General features: G+C 50.3%; 1 protein-coding gene across 2 annotated transcripts in view; it reads left to right on the top strand.

Moving 5' to 3' along the window:
* The window catches only part of LOC138964074 (uncharacterized), a 30401-nt gene that overhangs the window by 11022 nt on the left and 4075 nt on the right, over positions 1-15304 (top strand). For both annotated transcript variants that reach the window (XM_070335963.1, XM_070335964.1), the window contains exons 3-4: positions 546-626; positions 5467-5573. In XM_070335963.1, coding sequence (XP_070192064.1) covers positions 546-626; positions 5467-5573 — 188 coding nt within the window. The remainder of the gene's footprint in view (positions 1-545; positions 627-5466; positions 5574-15304) is intronic.

Here is a 15304-nt window from a genome sequence, read left to right on the forward strand (position 1 = left end):
GTATGAGTGTTTCACTGTACAGTTATGCAACACACCATCATAATACAAACCTCTTCATCCGCAGAGTAGGCTTACTTTAAAAACTAGGCTAACCAGTACGGCGTAAACAGTCCCAAAGTAGATATGCCTTTATCAAAAAAAATAAAAACTCGAATGTTGCCAGTACTTTACAGTGGCAGGTATGAGCACATGACAAGACCGTGAAACCGGCAGACCACAGACACGCGGCAAACCATGGAAACAAGACCAGGGCGACCGGTGTGCTCACGTGGCCCTTGCTCACACCTCCCATCTCGTGCACAAACGTTAACCACGCGTGTCAGGCACGACATTCACTGAATCAGCACAAATGTCCCAAACTTGACAGGAAGCGGGCAGACTGCAGAGTGTTGGTATGTGTCCAAGTGGAAGGATGCTCTTTTCCATGTGAAAATCTGTCATGAATGTATGGTGATTAAAGCCTAATGGTTTAGAGGGGAAGGAATGTATGTTGAGTGTGAGAGGCGTGTGGCCAGGCTGCTACAGTCAGTTGTCTCGTCCTGCAGGGTACCTGGACCATGTCTGGCACCACGAGGACTACGTGGTCCTGCTCAACTGTCCGGAGGTGGACGATCCCATGCGCCACAGTGAGTGCTGATCTCTCTCACTGTCTCGCCTCGTCTTGCTCTGGCGCTTCACAGCATGTCTATACTCACACCTCAATCCTTAATAACACCCACACACACAAGCACGCACACATACACGAAAGCACACACGCAGACACACATACAAACACACACACGCACACACAAGCAGTACACATACACAAACACGCACACACACAAACTGACACACACACACACACACTTATACACAGACACGCGCTCGGCTCGCTCGCAAACACGCACAGTTGACAGACTACATCTTCAGTAATCATCGAGTCACCGTTCAGCTGTCACTGAAGGAATCTCAAGTCACACATCGAGTTATTTTGTGTGTGTGTTTGACTAGTACGCATACACCCCTGGATATAAGAAGAAAGAGGGCCTGGCGTGTTGTGCTCTGCACGTTTGCTTCCTTCTCTGTGTGCACTGTCATGTCCTGGTGCTTTGTTACTGACACCTTATACAGACTCGCTGACCGGACAGCGCACAGGGACCTTTTGTCTGGGGATAAAGCTCCATATGTCTATCCACTCTTCTTCGGAGGGGTAGGGCCTATATGAACAGGCGTTGAAATGAACCAGCAAAACCAAGAGACTGAAGAAAAATAAAAGACAAGCAAAACGCATCGTATGTCATCAGTCGGTGGTCAAAGAAACGAAGATGAATACAAACACAGACGTTTTGATGGAACTGAATTACAACACACACATACATACACACACGTCTAAAAAAAAAGTTGTTTTTTTGTTCAATGACTCCAATCTGAAATATTTTATTATGCCGAATTTTCAGGGCGTTCAATGGAGCTGAAAAAACGTAACGCGGATTCAGTAATGGTTCTATGAATGAGGTAACTATAAAGGTATCGAAGAAGCGTTCTCGTCAAAAACAATGATTTACAAATTTCCTACCGTGCAATCACACAAACACTAAAAAACAAGTCGCGTAAGGCGAAATTACTACATTTAGGCAAGCTGTAGAACTCACAGAATGAAACTGAACGCAATGCAACGCAGCAAGACCGTATACTCGTAGTCCACCGCTCACGGCATAGGCAGTGAAATTGACAAGAAGTGCGGGGTAGTAGTTGCGCTGTGAAGGATAGCACGCTTTTCTGTACCTCTCTTTGTTTTAACTTTCTGAGCGTGTTTTTAATCCAAACATATCATATCTATATGTTTTTGGAATCAGGAACCGACAAGGAATAAGATGAAAGTGTTTTTAAATTGATTTGGACAATTTAATTTTGATAATAATTTTTATATATTTAATTTTCAGAGCTTGTTTTTAATCCAAATATAACATATTTATATGTTTTTGGAATCAGCAAATGATGGAGAATAAGATAAACGTAAATTTGGATCGTTTTATAAATTTTTATTTTTTTTTACAATTTTCCGATTTTTAATGACCAAAGTCATTAATTAATTTTTAAGCCACCAAGCTGAAATACAATACCGAACCCCGGGCTTCGTCGAAGATTACTTGACCAAAATTTCAACCAATTTGGTTGAAAAATGAGGGCGTGACAGTGCCGCCTCAACTTTCACGAAAAGCCGGATATGACGTCATCAAAGACATTTATCAAAAAAAGGAAAAAAACGTTCGGGGATTTCATACCCAGGAACTCTCATGTCAAATTTCATAAAGATCGGTCCAGTAGTTTAGTCTGAATCGCTCTACACACACACACACACACACGCACGCACATACACCATACCCTCGTTTCGATTCCCCCTCGATGTTAAAATATTTAGTCAAAACTTGACTAAATATAACAAGTCGCGTAAGGCGAAAATACAATATTTAGTCAAGTAGCTGTCGAACTCACAGAATGAAACTGAACGCAGCAAGACCGTATACTCGTAGCATCGTCACTCCACCGCCCGTGGCAAAGGCAGTGCCCGTGGAATTGACAAGAAGAGCGGGGTATTCGTTGCGCTAAGAAGGATAGCACGCTTTTCTGTACCTCTCTTCGTTTTAACTTTCTGAGCGTGTTTTTAATCCAAACATATCATATCTATATATTTTTGGAATCAGGAACCGACAAGGAATACGATGAAAGTGTTTTTAAATTGATTTCGAAAAAAAAAATTTGATAATAATTTTTATATATTTAATTTTCAGAGCTTGTTTTTAATCCAAATATAACATATTGATATGTTTTTGGAATCAGCAAATGATGGAGAATAAGATAAACGTAAATTTGGATCGTTTTATAAATTTTTAATTTTTTTTACAATTTTCAGATTTTTAATGACCAAAGTCATTAATTAATTTTTAAGCCACCAAGCTGAAATGCAATACCGAATCCCGGGCTTCGTCGAAGAGTACTTGACCAAAATTTCAACCAATTTGGTTGAAAAATGAGGGCGTGACAGTGCCGCCTCAACTTTCACGAAAAGCCGGATATGACGTCATCAAAGACATTTATCAAAAAACTGAAAAAAACGTTCGGGGATTTCATACCCAGGAACTCTCATGTCAAATTTCATAAAGATCGGTCCAGTAGTTTAGTCTGAATCGCTCTACACACACACACACACAGACACACACACGCACACACGCACATACACCACGACCCTCGTTTCGATTCCCCCTCGATGTTAAAATATTTAGTCAAAACTTGACTAAATATAAAAACAAGTCGCGTAAGGCGAAATTACTACATTTAGTCAAGCTGTAGAACTCACAGAATGAAACTGAACGTAGTCCGCCGCTAGTGCAAAAGGCAGTGAAAGTGACGAGCCTGTTTGGCGCGGTAGCGGTTGCGCTGTGCTTCATAGCACGCTTTACTGTACCTCTCTTCGTTTTAACTTTCTGAGCGTGTTTTTAATCCAAACATATCATATCTATATATTTTTGGAATCAGGAACCGACAAGGAATAAGATGAAATAGTTTTTAAAACGATTTCGGAAATTTAATTTTAATCATAATTTTTATATTTTTAATTTTCAGAGCTTGTTTTTAATCCGAATATAACATATTTATATGTTTTTGGAATCAGAACATGATGAAGAATAAAATAAAAGTAATTTTGGATCGTTTTATAAAAAAATAATTTTAATTACAATTTTCAGATTTTTAATGACCAAAGTCATTAATTAATTTGTAAGCCTCCATGCTGAAATGCAATACCGAAGTCCGGCCTTCGTCGAAGATTGCTTGGCCAAAATTTCAATAAATTTGATTGAAAATTGAGGGTGTGACAGTGCCGCCTCAACTTTTACAAAAAGCCGGATATGACGTCATAAAATACATTTATCGCAAAAAAGAAAAAAATGTCTGGGGATATCATACCCAGGAACTCTCATGTAAAATTTCATAAAGATCGGTCCAGTAGTTTACTCTGAATCGCTCTACACACACACACGCACAGACACACAGACACACACACACACACACACACACACACACACACACACACACACACACACACACACCACGACCCTCGTCTCGATTCCCCCTCTATGTTAAAACATTTAGTCAAAACTTGACTAAATGTAAAAAGTCAAAAACCGCTTCCCAGGGAGCTGACATTCTATTTTACAAACTCAAAACAAAGTTTATTTTATACGTTATTTGTATTTTTGACCAAAATATGACATTTTACACAGATCGAGACTGTCAGTGTTTCTCCGAGACCGCGCTTGTATGTGACAGTGACAGTGCTGTTAGCAGACTAAAAATCGACAGGTAGTTGGGGTGCCACAGTTGTCTTCATAGTTTGTGTGCACATATTTTGTTCGACTACATAATGACCTTTACATGTAACCATGGCTCTGTCAAGCCACAAGCAGGCGCGGAAGGAACCTGCAGCCTGTCGCTATTTGTACTATCGATGTACACGCATACCGCACAGCTTTGGATCAATGCGTCCCCGATAGGACAGGATAGGATGACAACGTTCAACGGAGGTCAAACACCACGGCTGTTTGCTGACAGAGCCTCCAAGTTTGTCGTGAAGGTAGACTGGGGCTGTTGTTCAGTGGTCAAGACACCACTCAGGCACCGGAGGGGCGATTTTAACCTTCGCCCGACCGGGTTATCGACTACACACGGAAGACATCGTGGGGCCGTGCGGACCCATGCTTCTCAAACAAGAAAAAAATATGCATACTCTTCCGTAGACGCCTTGGTTAAATTTTCGCGAGAAGTAATTAAATTAAATTATTAATTTAATTATTACCGTGCGGACTAAAGCTTCTCAAAAAAGGAAAAACGTGAATTCCCTTCTGTAGACGTCGTGGGGCCGTGTGACCCACATTGTTATGTATTAATTTCGCTCCACGCGACTTGCTTATCAACTCCAAAATTAAACAGATCATAGAAAATGATGTTTAGAGCCAATACCTGAAGGTTTGCGACTTCTCTCCCTAGTTTTTATGTAAGTTCCTTCTGTTTGAGAAACATGGGTCCGCACGGCCCCACGATGTCTTCCGTGTGTAGTCTAAATTTGACCTTTGTTTTTATAATTACTTCTAGTTGAAATTTAATGATCTTTTAGGACATAAGAGCTCTTTAGGTGTCTGAGGCATTCTTAAAAGCTCATTAAAAAAATTCCAACTGGTTTAAGAGATATTTGCAATTAAACACCCTTCTGGGTCCACACGGACCCACGACGACCGGCGAAGGTTGTCAAATGATGGGGGCCGTACTTTCTAACTACCTTCATTGGCCGCTAACCACAAAGCGTCATGAGAAGGTGGCCAAACTGTGCCCGGGGTGTAATGTCAGCAGTAGGGGTTATGGTGACGAGAGCACAAGGCACTTGTTGTCAGGGCTTGCCGAGTCTCAAGACTTGATGAACTACGTGTGCAGACGCCTTCCAGTTTGATCGGGAGAAGCTGAGCACCATGATGAAGGAGGAACAGGACGAGCTGCACAAACTGCTGGAGAAATACAGGGACAAGCTGCTGACACTGGGGGTGAGGTGTGTGTGAGGGGGGTGGATGAGTTGTGCTATATGTGGGAGGGGGATGGGTGAGTCGTGCTGTGTGTGCGAGGGGGATGGGTGAGTTGTGCTGTGTGTGGGAGGGGGGTGAGTCGTGCTGTGTGTGAGGGGGATGGGTGAGTCGTGCTGTATGTGTGAGGGGGGTGGATGAGTTGTGCTATATGTGGGAGGGGGGGGAGTTGTGCTGAGTGTGAGGGGGATGGGTGAGTTGTGCTGTGTGTGAGGGGGATGGGTGAGTCGTGCTGTATGTGTGAGGGGGGTGGATGAGTTGTGCTATATGTGGGAGGGGGGTGAGTTGTGCTGAGTGTGAGGGGGATGGGTGAGTTGTGCTGTATGTGGGAGGGGGGTGAGTTGTGCTGAGTGTGAGGGGGATGGGTGAGTTGTGATGTATCTGGGAGGGGGGGTGAGTTGCGCTGAGTGTGAGGGGGATGGGTGAGTCGTGCTGTTTGTGGGAGAGGGAGTGAGTTGTGCTGTGTGTGAGGGGGATGGGTGAGTTGTGCTGTGTGTGAGGGGGATGAGTGAGTTGTGCTGTTAATAAGGGCGATGGGTAAGTTGCGCTGTGTGTGAGGGGGATGAGTTGTGCTGTGTGTGAGGGGGATGGGTTGTGATGTGTGTGAGGGGGATGAGTTGTGCTGTGTGTGAGGGGGATGGGTTGTGATGTGTGTGAGGGGGATGGGTTGTGATGTGTGTGAGGGGGATGGGTTGTGATGTGTGTGAGGGGGATGAGTTGTGCTGTGTGTGAGGGGGATGGGTTGTGATGTGTGTGAGGGGGATGGGTTGTGATGTGTGTGAGGGGGATGGGTTGTGATGTGTGTGAGGGGGATGAGTTGTGCTGTGTGTGAGGGGGATGGGTTGTGATGTGTGTGAGGGGGATGGGTTGTGATGTGTGTGAGGGGGATGAGTTGTGCTGTGTGTGAGGGGGATGGGTTGTGATGTGTGTGAGGGGGATGGGTTGTGATGTGTGTGAGGGGGATGAGTTGTGCTGTGTGTGAGGGGGATGGGTTGTGATGTGTGTGAGGGGGATGAGTTGTGCTGTGTATGTGTGAGGGGGATGAGTTGTGCTGTGTGTGAGGGGGATGGGTTGTGATGTGTGTGAGGAGGATGGGTTGTGATGTGTGTGAGGGGGATGAGTTGTGCTGTGTGTGAGGGGGATGGGTTGTGATGTGTGTGAGGGGGATGGGTTGTGATGTGTGTGTGAGGGGGATGAGTTGTGATGTGTGTGATGGAGGTGAGTTGAGCTGTGTGTGAGGGGGATGAGTTGAGCTGTGTGTGTGAGGGGATGAGTTGTGCTGTGTGTGAAGGGGATGGGTGAGTTGTGCTGTGTGTGAGGGGGATGAGTTGCGCTGTGTGTGAGGGGCATGGGTGAGTTGTGCTGTGTGTGAGGGGGATGGGTGAGTTGTGCTGTGTGTGAGGGGGATGAGTTGCGCTGTGTGTGAGGGGGATGAGTTGTGCTGTGTGTGAGGGGGATGAGTTGTGCTGTGTGTGAGGGGCATGGGTGAGTTGTGCTGTGTGTGAGGGGCATGGGTGAGTTGTGCTGTGTGTGAGGGGGATGGGTGAGTTGTGCTGTGTGTGAGGGGGATGAGTTGCGCTGTGTGTGAGGGGGATGAGTTGTGCTGTGTGTGAGGGGGATGGGTTGTGATGTGTGTGTGTGAGGCGGATGAGTTGTGCTGTGTGCGATGGGGGTGAGTTGAGCTGTGTGCGAGGGGATGAGTTGAGCTGTGTGTGTGTGTGTGAGGGGATGAGTTGTGCTGTGTGTGAGGGGGATGGGTTGTGCTGTGTGTGAGGGGGATGAGTTGAGTTGTATGTGTGAGGGGGATGGGTTGTGCTGTGTGTGAGGGGGATGAGTTGAGCTGTATGTGTGAGGGGGATGAGTTGTGCTGTGTGTGTGAGGGGGATGGGTTGTAATGTGTGTGTGAGGGGGATGGGTTGTGCTGTGTGTGTGAGGGGGATGGGTTGTGTTGTGTGTGAGAGGGATGGGTGAGTTGTGCTGTGTGTGAGGGGGATGAGTGAGTTGTGCTGTGTGGAAGGGGGATGGGTAAGTTGCGCTGTGTGTGAGGGGGATGAGTTGTGCTGTGTGTGAGGGGGATGGGTTGTGATGTGTGTGAGGGGGATGGGTTGTGATGTGTGTGTGAGGGGGATGAGTTGTGATGTGTGTGATGGAGGTGAGTTGAGCTGTGTGCGAGGGGGATGAGTTGAGCTGTGTGTGTGTGAGGGGATGAGTTGTGCTGTGTGTGAGGGGGATGGGTGAGTTGTGCTGTGTGTAAGGGGGATGAGTTGCGCTGTGTGTGAGGGGCATGGGTGAGTTGTGCTGTGTGTGAGGGGGATGGGTGAGTTGTGCTGTGTGTGAGGGGGATGAGTTGCGCTGTGTGTGAGGGGGATGAGTTGTGCTGTGTGTGAGGGGGATGAGTTGTGCTGTGTGTGAGGGGCATGGGTGAGTTGTGCTGTGTGTGAGGGGGATGGGTGAGTTGTGCTGTGTGTGAGGGGGATGAGTTGTGCTGTATATGAGGGGGATGGGTTGTGCTGTGTGTGAGGGGGATGAGTTGTGCTGTGTGTGTGTGAAGGGGATGAGTTGTGCTGTGTGTGAGGGGGATGGGTTGTGCTGTGTGTGAGGGGGGTGAGTTGTGCTGTGTGTGAGGTGGATGGGTTGTGCTGTGTGTGAGGGGGATGAGTTATGCTGTGTGTGTGAGGGGGATGGGTTGTGCTGTGTGTGAGGGGGGTGAGTTGAGCTGTGTGTGTGTGAAGGGGATGAGTTTTGGTGTGTGTGTGTGAGGGGATGAGTTGTGCTGTGTGTGAGGGGGATGTTGTGCTGTGTGTGAGGGGGATGGGTTGTGCTGTGTGTGTGAAGGGGATGAGTTTTGGTGTGTGTGTGTGAAAGGTATGAGTTGAGCTGTATGTGTGAGGGGGATGAGTTGTGCTGTGTGTGAGGGGGATGAGTTGTGCTGTAAGTGTGATGGGGATGGGTTGTGCAGTGTGTGAGGGGGATGAGTTGTGCTGTGTGTGTGAGGGGGATGGGTTGTGCTGTGTGTAAGGGGGATGGGTAAGTTGCGCTGTGTGTGAGGGGGATGAGTTGTGCTGTGTGTGTAAGAGGGGGATGAGTTGAGCTGTATGTGTGAGGGGGATGAGTTGTGCTGTGTGTGAGGGGGATGAGTTGTGCTGTATGTGTGAGGGGGATGGGTTGTGCTGTATATGAGGGGGATGGGTTGTGCTGTGTGTGAGGGGGATGAGTTGTGCTGTGTGTGTGTGAAGGGGATGAGTTGTGCTGTGTGTGAGGGGGATGGGTTGTGCTGTGTGTGAGGGGGATGAGTTGTGCTGTGTGTGAGGTGGATGGGTTGTGCTGTGTGTGAGGGGGATGAGTTGTGCTGTGTGTGTGAGGGGGATGGATTGTGCTGTGTGTGAGGGGGATGAGTTGTGCTGTGTGTGTGAGGGGGATGAGTTGTGCTGTATGTGTGAGGGGGATGGGTTGTGCTGTGTGTGAGGGGGGTGGGTTGTGCTGTGTGTGAGGAGGATGAGTTGTGCTGTGTGTGTGTGTGAGGGGGATGAGTTGTGCTGTGTGTGAGGGGGATGGGTTGTGCTGTGTGTGAGGGGGATGAGTTGTGCTGTGTGTGATGGGGGCGAGTTAAGCAGTGTGCGAGGGGGATGAGTTGAGCTGTGTGTGTGTGAGGGGATGAGTTGTGCTGTGTGTGAGGGGGATGGGTGAGTTGTGCTGTGTATGAGGGGGATGAGTTGTGCTGTGTGTGAGGGGGATGGGTGAGTTGTGCTGTGTGTGAGGGGGATGGGTGAGTTGTGCTGTGTGTGAGGGGGATGAGTTGCGCTGTGTGTGAAGGGGATGAGTTGTGATTTGTATGAGGGGGATGGGTTGTGATGTGTGTGTGAGGGGGATGAGTTGTGCTGTGTGCGAGGGGGATGAGTTGAGCTGTGTGTGTGTGAGGGGATGAGTTGTGCTGTGTGTGAGGGGGATGTTGTGCTGTGTGTGAGGGGGATGGGTTGTGCTGTGTGTGTGAAGGGGATGAGTTTTGGTGTGTGTGTGTGAGGGGGATGAGTTGAGCTGTATGTGTGAGGGGGATGAGTTGTGCTGTGTGTTTGAGGGGGATGAGTTGTGCTGTAAGTGTGATGGGGATGGGTTGTGCAGTGTGTGAGGGGGATGAGTTGTGCTGTGTGTGTGAGGGGGATGGGTTGTGCTTTGTGTGAGGGGGATGGGTTGTGCTGTGTGTGAGGGGGTTGAGTTGTGCTGTGTGTGTGAGAGGGGGATGAGTTGAGCTGTATGTGTGAGGGGGATGAGTTGTGCTGTGTGTGAGGGGGATGAGTTGTGCTGTATGTGTGAGGGGGATGGGTTGTGCTGTATATGAGGGGGATGGGTTGTGCTGTGTGTGAGGGGGATGAGTTGTGCTGTGTGTGTGTGAGGGGGATGAGTTGTGCTGTGTGTGAGGGGGATGGGTTGTGCTGTGTGTGAGGGGGATGAGTTGAGCTGTGTGTATGAAGGGGATGGGTTGTGCTGTGTGTGTGAGGGGGATGGGTTGTGCTGTGTGTGAGGGGGATGAGTTGTGCTGTGTGTGTGTGAGGGGGAAGAGTTGTGCTGTGTGTTTGAGGGGATGAGTTGTGCTGTGTGTGTGAGGGGATGAGTTGAGCTGTATGTGTGTGGGGGGGGGGGGTGAGTTGTGCTGTGTGTGTGAGGGGGATGGGTTGTGCTGTGTGTGAGGGGGATGAGTTGTGCTGTGTGTGTGTGTGAGGGGGAAGAGTTGTGCTGTGTGTATGAGGGGATGAGTTGTGCTGTGTGTGAGAGGTGGGTGAGTTGAGCTGTGTGTGTGAGGGGGATGGGTTGTGCTGTGTGTGAGGGGGATGAGTTGAGCTGTGTGTTTGAGGTGGATGAGTTGAGCTGTGTGTGTGAGGTGGATGAGTTGTGCTGTATGTGCGAGGGGGATGAGTTGTGCTGTGTGTGTGAGGGGGATGAGTTGAGCCGTGTATGTTTGAGGGGGGTGAGTTGTGCTGTATGTGTGAGGGGGATGAGTTGTGCTGTATGTGTGATGGGGATGAGTTGTGCTGTGTGTGTGTGTGAGGGGGATGAGTTGAGCCGTGTATGTGTGAGGGGGATGAGTTGTGCTGTATGTGTGAGGGGGATGAGTTGTGACGTGTGTGTGAGGGGATGAGTTGTGCTGTAAGTGTAAGGGGGATGGGTTGGTCTGTGTGTGTGAGGGGGATGAGTTGTGCTGTGTGTGTGAGGTGGATGAGTTGAGCTGTGTGTGTGTGAGGGGGATGAGTTGAGCTGTGTGTGTGAGGGGATGGGTTGTGCTGTGTGTGCGAGGGGGATGAGTTGAGCTGTGTGTGTGTGAGGGGGATGAGTTGTGCTGTGTGTGTGTGAGGGGGATGAGTTGAGCCGTGTATTCGTGAGGGGGATGAGCTGAGCTGTGTGTGTGTGAGGGGATGAGTTGTGCTGTATGTGTGAGGGGGATGGGTTGTGCTGTGTGTGTGAGGGGATGAGTTGTGTTGTGTGTGTGAGGTGGGTGAGTTGAGCTGTGTGTTTAAGGTGGATGAGTAGAGCCGTGTATGTGTGAGGGGGATGAGTTGTGCTGTATGTGTGAGGGGGATGAGTTGTGCTGTATGTGTGAGGGGGATGGATTGGGCTGTGTGTGAGGGGGATGAGTTGTGCTGTATGTGTGAGGGGGATGAGTTGTGCTGTGTGTGTGTGAGGGGGATGAGTTGAGCTGTCTGTGTGAAGGGGATGAGTTGTGCTGTGTGTGTGAAGGGGATGAGTTGTGCTGTGTGTGAGGGGGATGGGTTGTGCTGTATGTGTGAAAGGGATGGGTTGTGCTGTGTGTGAGGGGGATGAGTTGTGCTGTGTGTGTGAGGGGGATGAGTTGTGCTGTGTGTGTGATGGGGATGGGTTGTGTTGTGTGGGAGGGGGATGAGTTGAGCTGTATGTGTGAGGGGGATGAGTTGTGCTGTGTGTGTGAGGGGGATGAGTTGTGCTGTGTGTGAGGGGGGTGGGTTGTGCTGTGTGTGAGGGGGATGAGTTGTGCTGTGTGTGTGAGGGGGATGAGATGTGCTGTGTGTGAGGGGGATGGGTTGTGCTGTGTGTGAGGGGGATGAGTTGTGCTGTGTGTGTGAGGGGGATGAGTTGTGCTGTGTGTGTGAAGGGGATGAGTTGTGCTGTATGTGTGAGGGGGATGGGTTGTGCTGTGTGTGAGGGGGATGAGTTGTGCTGTGTGTGTGTAAGGGGGATGAGTTGAACTGTATGTGTGAGGGGGATGAGTTGTGCTGTGTGTGTGAGGTTGATGAGTTGTGCTGTATGTGTGAGGGGGATGGGTTGTGCTGTGTGTGAGGGGGGTGGATTGTGCTGTGAGTGAGAAGGATGAGTTGTGCTGTGTGTGTGTGAGGTGGATGAGTTGTGCTGTGTGTGAGGGGGATGAGTTGTGCTGTGTGTGATGGGGGCGAGTTGAGCAGTGTGCGAGGGGGATGAGTTGAGCTGTGTGTGTGTGAGGGGATGAGTTGTGCTGTGTGTGAGGGGGATGGGTGAGTTGTGCTGTGTGTGAGGGGGATGAGTTGTGCTGTGTGTGAGGGGGATGGGTGAGTTGTGCTGTGTGTGAGGGGGATGGGTGAGTTGTGCTGTGTGTGAGGGGGGTGAGTTGCGCTGTGTGTGAGGGGGATGAGTTGTGATGTGTGTGAGGGGGATGGGTTGTGATGTGTGTGTGAGGAGGATGAGTTGTGCTGTGTGTGATGGGGGTGAGTTGAGCTGTGTGCGAGGGGGATGAGTTGAGCTGTGTGTGTGTGAGGGGATGAGTTGTGCTGTGTGTGAGGGGGATGGGTTGTGCTGTGTGTGAGGGGGATGGGTTGTGCTGTGTGTGTGAGGGGGATGAGTTTTGCTGTGTGTGTGTGTGAGGGGGATGAGTTGAGCTGTATGTGTGAGGGGGATGAGTTGTGCTGTGTGTGAGGGGGATGAGTTGTGCTGTAAGTGTGATGGGGATGGGTTGTGCTGTGTGTGAGGGGGATGAGTTGTGCTGTGTGTGTGAGGGGGATGGGTTGTGCTGTGTGTGAGGGGGATGGGTTGTGCTGTGTGTGAGGGGGATGAGTTGTGCTGTGTGTGTGAGGGGGATGAGTTGTGCTGTGTGTGTGAGGGGGATGAGTTGAGCTGTATGTGTGAGGGGGATGAGTTGTGCTGTGTGTGAGGGGGATGAGTTGTGCTGTATGTGTGAGGGGGATGGGTTGTGCTGTATGTGAGGGGGATGGGTTGTGCTGTGTGTGAGGGGGATGAGTTGTGCTTTGTGTGTGTGAGGGGGATGAGTTGTGCTGTGTGTGAGGGGGGTGGGTTGTGCTGTGTGTGAGGGGGATGAGTTGTGCTGTGTGTGAGGGGGATGGGTTGTGCTGTGTGTGAGGGGGATGGGTTGTGCTGTGTGTGAGGGGGATGAGTTGTGCTGTGTGTGAGGGGGATGAGTTGTGCTGTGGGTGAGGGGGATGGGTTGTGCTGTGTGTGAGGGGGATGAGTTGTGCTGTGTGTGAGGGGGATGAGTTGTGCTGTGTGTGTGTGTGGGGGATGGGTTGTGCTGTGTGTGTGAGGGGGAAGAGTTGTGCTGTGTGTGTGAGGGGATGAGTTGTGCTGTGTGTGTGAGGGGATGAGTTGAGCTGTATGTGTGAGGGGGATGAGTTGTGCTGTGTGTGTGAGGGGGATGGGTTGTGCTGTGTGTGAGGGGGATGAGTTGTGCTGTGTGTGTGAGGGGGATGAGTTGTGCTGTATGTGTGAGGGGGATGAGTTGTGCTGTGTGTGAGGGGGATGAGTTGTGCTGTATGTGTGAGGGGGATGGGTTGTGCTGTAAGTGAGGGGGATGGGTTGTGCTGTGTGTGAGGGGGATGAGTTGTGCTGTGTGTGTGTGAGGGGGATGAGTTGTGCTGTGTGTGAGGGGGATGGGTTGTGCTGTGTGTGTGGGGGGTGGGTTGTGCTGTGTGTGAGGGGGATGAGTTGTGCTGTGTGTGTGAGGGGGATGAGTTGTGCTGTGTGTGAGGGGGATGGGTTGTGCTGTGTGTGAGGGGGATGAGTTGTGCTGTGTGTGAGGGGGATGGGTTGTGCTGTGTGTGAGGGGGATGAGTTGTGCTGTGTGTGAGGGGGTTGAGTTGTGCTGTGTGTGAGGGGGATGGGTTGTGCTGTGTGTGAGGGGGATGAGTTGTGCTGTGTGTGAGGTGGATGGGTTGTGCTGTGTGTGAGGGGGATGAGTTGTGCTGTGTGTGTGAGGGGGATGGGTTGTGCTGTGTGTGAGGGGGATGAGTTGTGCTGTGTGTGTGTGAGGGGGATGAGGTGTGCTGTGTGTGTGAGGGGGATGGGTTGTGCTGTGTGTGTGTGAGGGGATGAGTTGTGCTGTGTGTGTGTGAGGGGGATGAGTTGTGCTGTGTGTGTGAGGGGATGAGTTGTGCTGTGTGTGTGAGGGGGATGAGTTGTGCTGTGTGTGTGAGGGGGATGGGTTGTGCTGTGTGTGTGAGGGGGATGGGTTGTGCTGTGTGTGAGGGGGATGAGTTGTGCTGTGTTTGGGTGAGGGGGAAGAGTTGTGCTGTGTGTGTGAGGGGATGAGTTGTGCTCTGTGTGTGAGGGGATGAGTTGAGCTGAATGTGTGAGGGGGATAAGTTGTGCTGTGTGTGTGAGGGGGATGGGTTGTGCTGTGTGTGAGGGGGATGAGTTGTGTTGTGTGTGTGTGTGAGGGGGAAGAGTTGTACAGTGTGTGTGAGGGGATGAGTTGTGCTGTGTGTGAGAGGTGGGTGAGTTGAGCTGTGTGTGTGAGGTGGATGAGTTGAGCTGTGTGTGTGAGGTGTGTGAGTTGAGCTGTGTGTTTAAGGTGGATGAGTTGAGCTGTGTGTGTGAGGTGGATGAGTTGTGCTGTATGTGCGAGGGGGATGAGTTGTGCTGTGTGTGTGAGGGGATGAGTTGTGTTGTGTGTGTGAGGGGGATGAGTTGTGCTGTGTGTGAGGGGGATGAGTTGAGCCGTGTGTGTGAGGTGGATGAGTTGAGCTGTGTATGTGTGAGGGGGGTGAGTTGTGCTGTATGTGTGAGGGGGATGAGTTGTGCTGTATGTGTGATGGGGATGAGTTGTGCTGTGTGTGTGTGAGAGGGGGATGAGTTGAGCCGTGTATGTGTGAGGGGGATGAGTTGTGCTGTATGTGTGAGGGGGATGAGTTGTGATGTGTGAGTGAGGGGATGAGTTGTGCTGTATGTGTATGGGGGATGGGTTGTTCTGTGTGTGTGAGGGGGATGAGTTGTGCTGTGTGTGTGAGGTGGATGAGTTGAGCTGTGTGTGTGTGAGGGGGATGAGTTGAGCTGTGTGTGTGAGGGGATGGGTTGTTCTGTGTGTGTGTGTGAGGGGGATGAGTTGAGCCGTGTATGTGTGAGGGGGATGAGTTGAGCTGTGTGTGTGTGAGGGGGATGAGTTGTGCTGTGTGTGTGGGGGGATGAGTTGTGCTGTATGTGTGAGGGGGATGAGTTGTGCTGTGTGTGTGAGGGGGATGAGTTGAGCTGTATGTGTGAGGGGGATGAGTTGAGCCGTGTATGTGTGAGGGGGATGAGTTGTGTTGTGTGTGTGAGGGGGATGAGTTGAGCTGTGTGTGTGAGGGGGATGAGTTGTGCTGTGTGTGTGAGGGGGATGAGTTGTGCTGTATGTGTGAGGGGTATGAGTTGAGCCGTGTATGTGTGAGGGGGATGAGTTGAGCCGTGTATGTGTGAGGGGGATGAGT

This window comes from Littorina saxatilis, linkage group LG4 (assembly GCF_037325665.1).
Source record: "Littorina saxatilis isolate snail1 linkage group LG4, US_GU_Lsax_2.0, whole genome shotgun sequence".
In the NCBI taxonomy this organism is placed as follows: Eukaryota; Metazoa; Mollusca; class Gastropoda; order Littorinimorpha; family Littorinidae; genus Littorina; species Littorina saxatilis.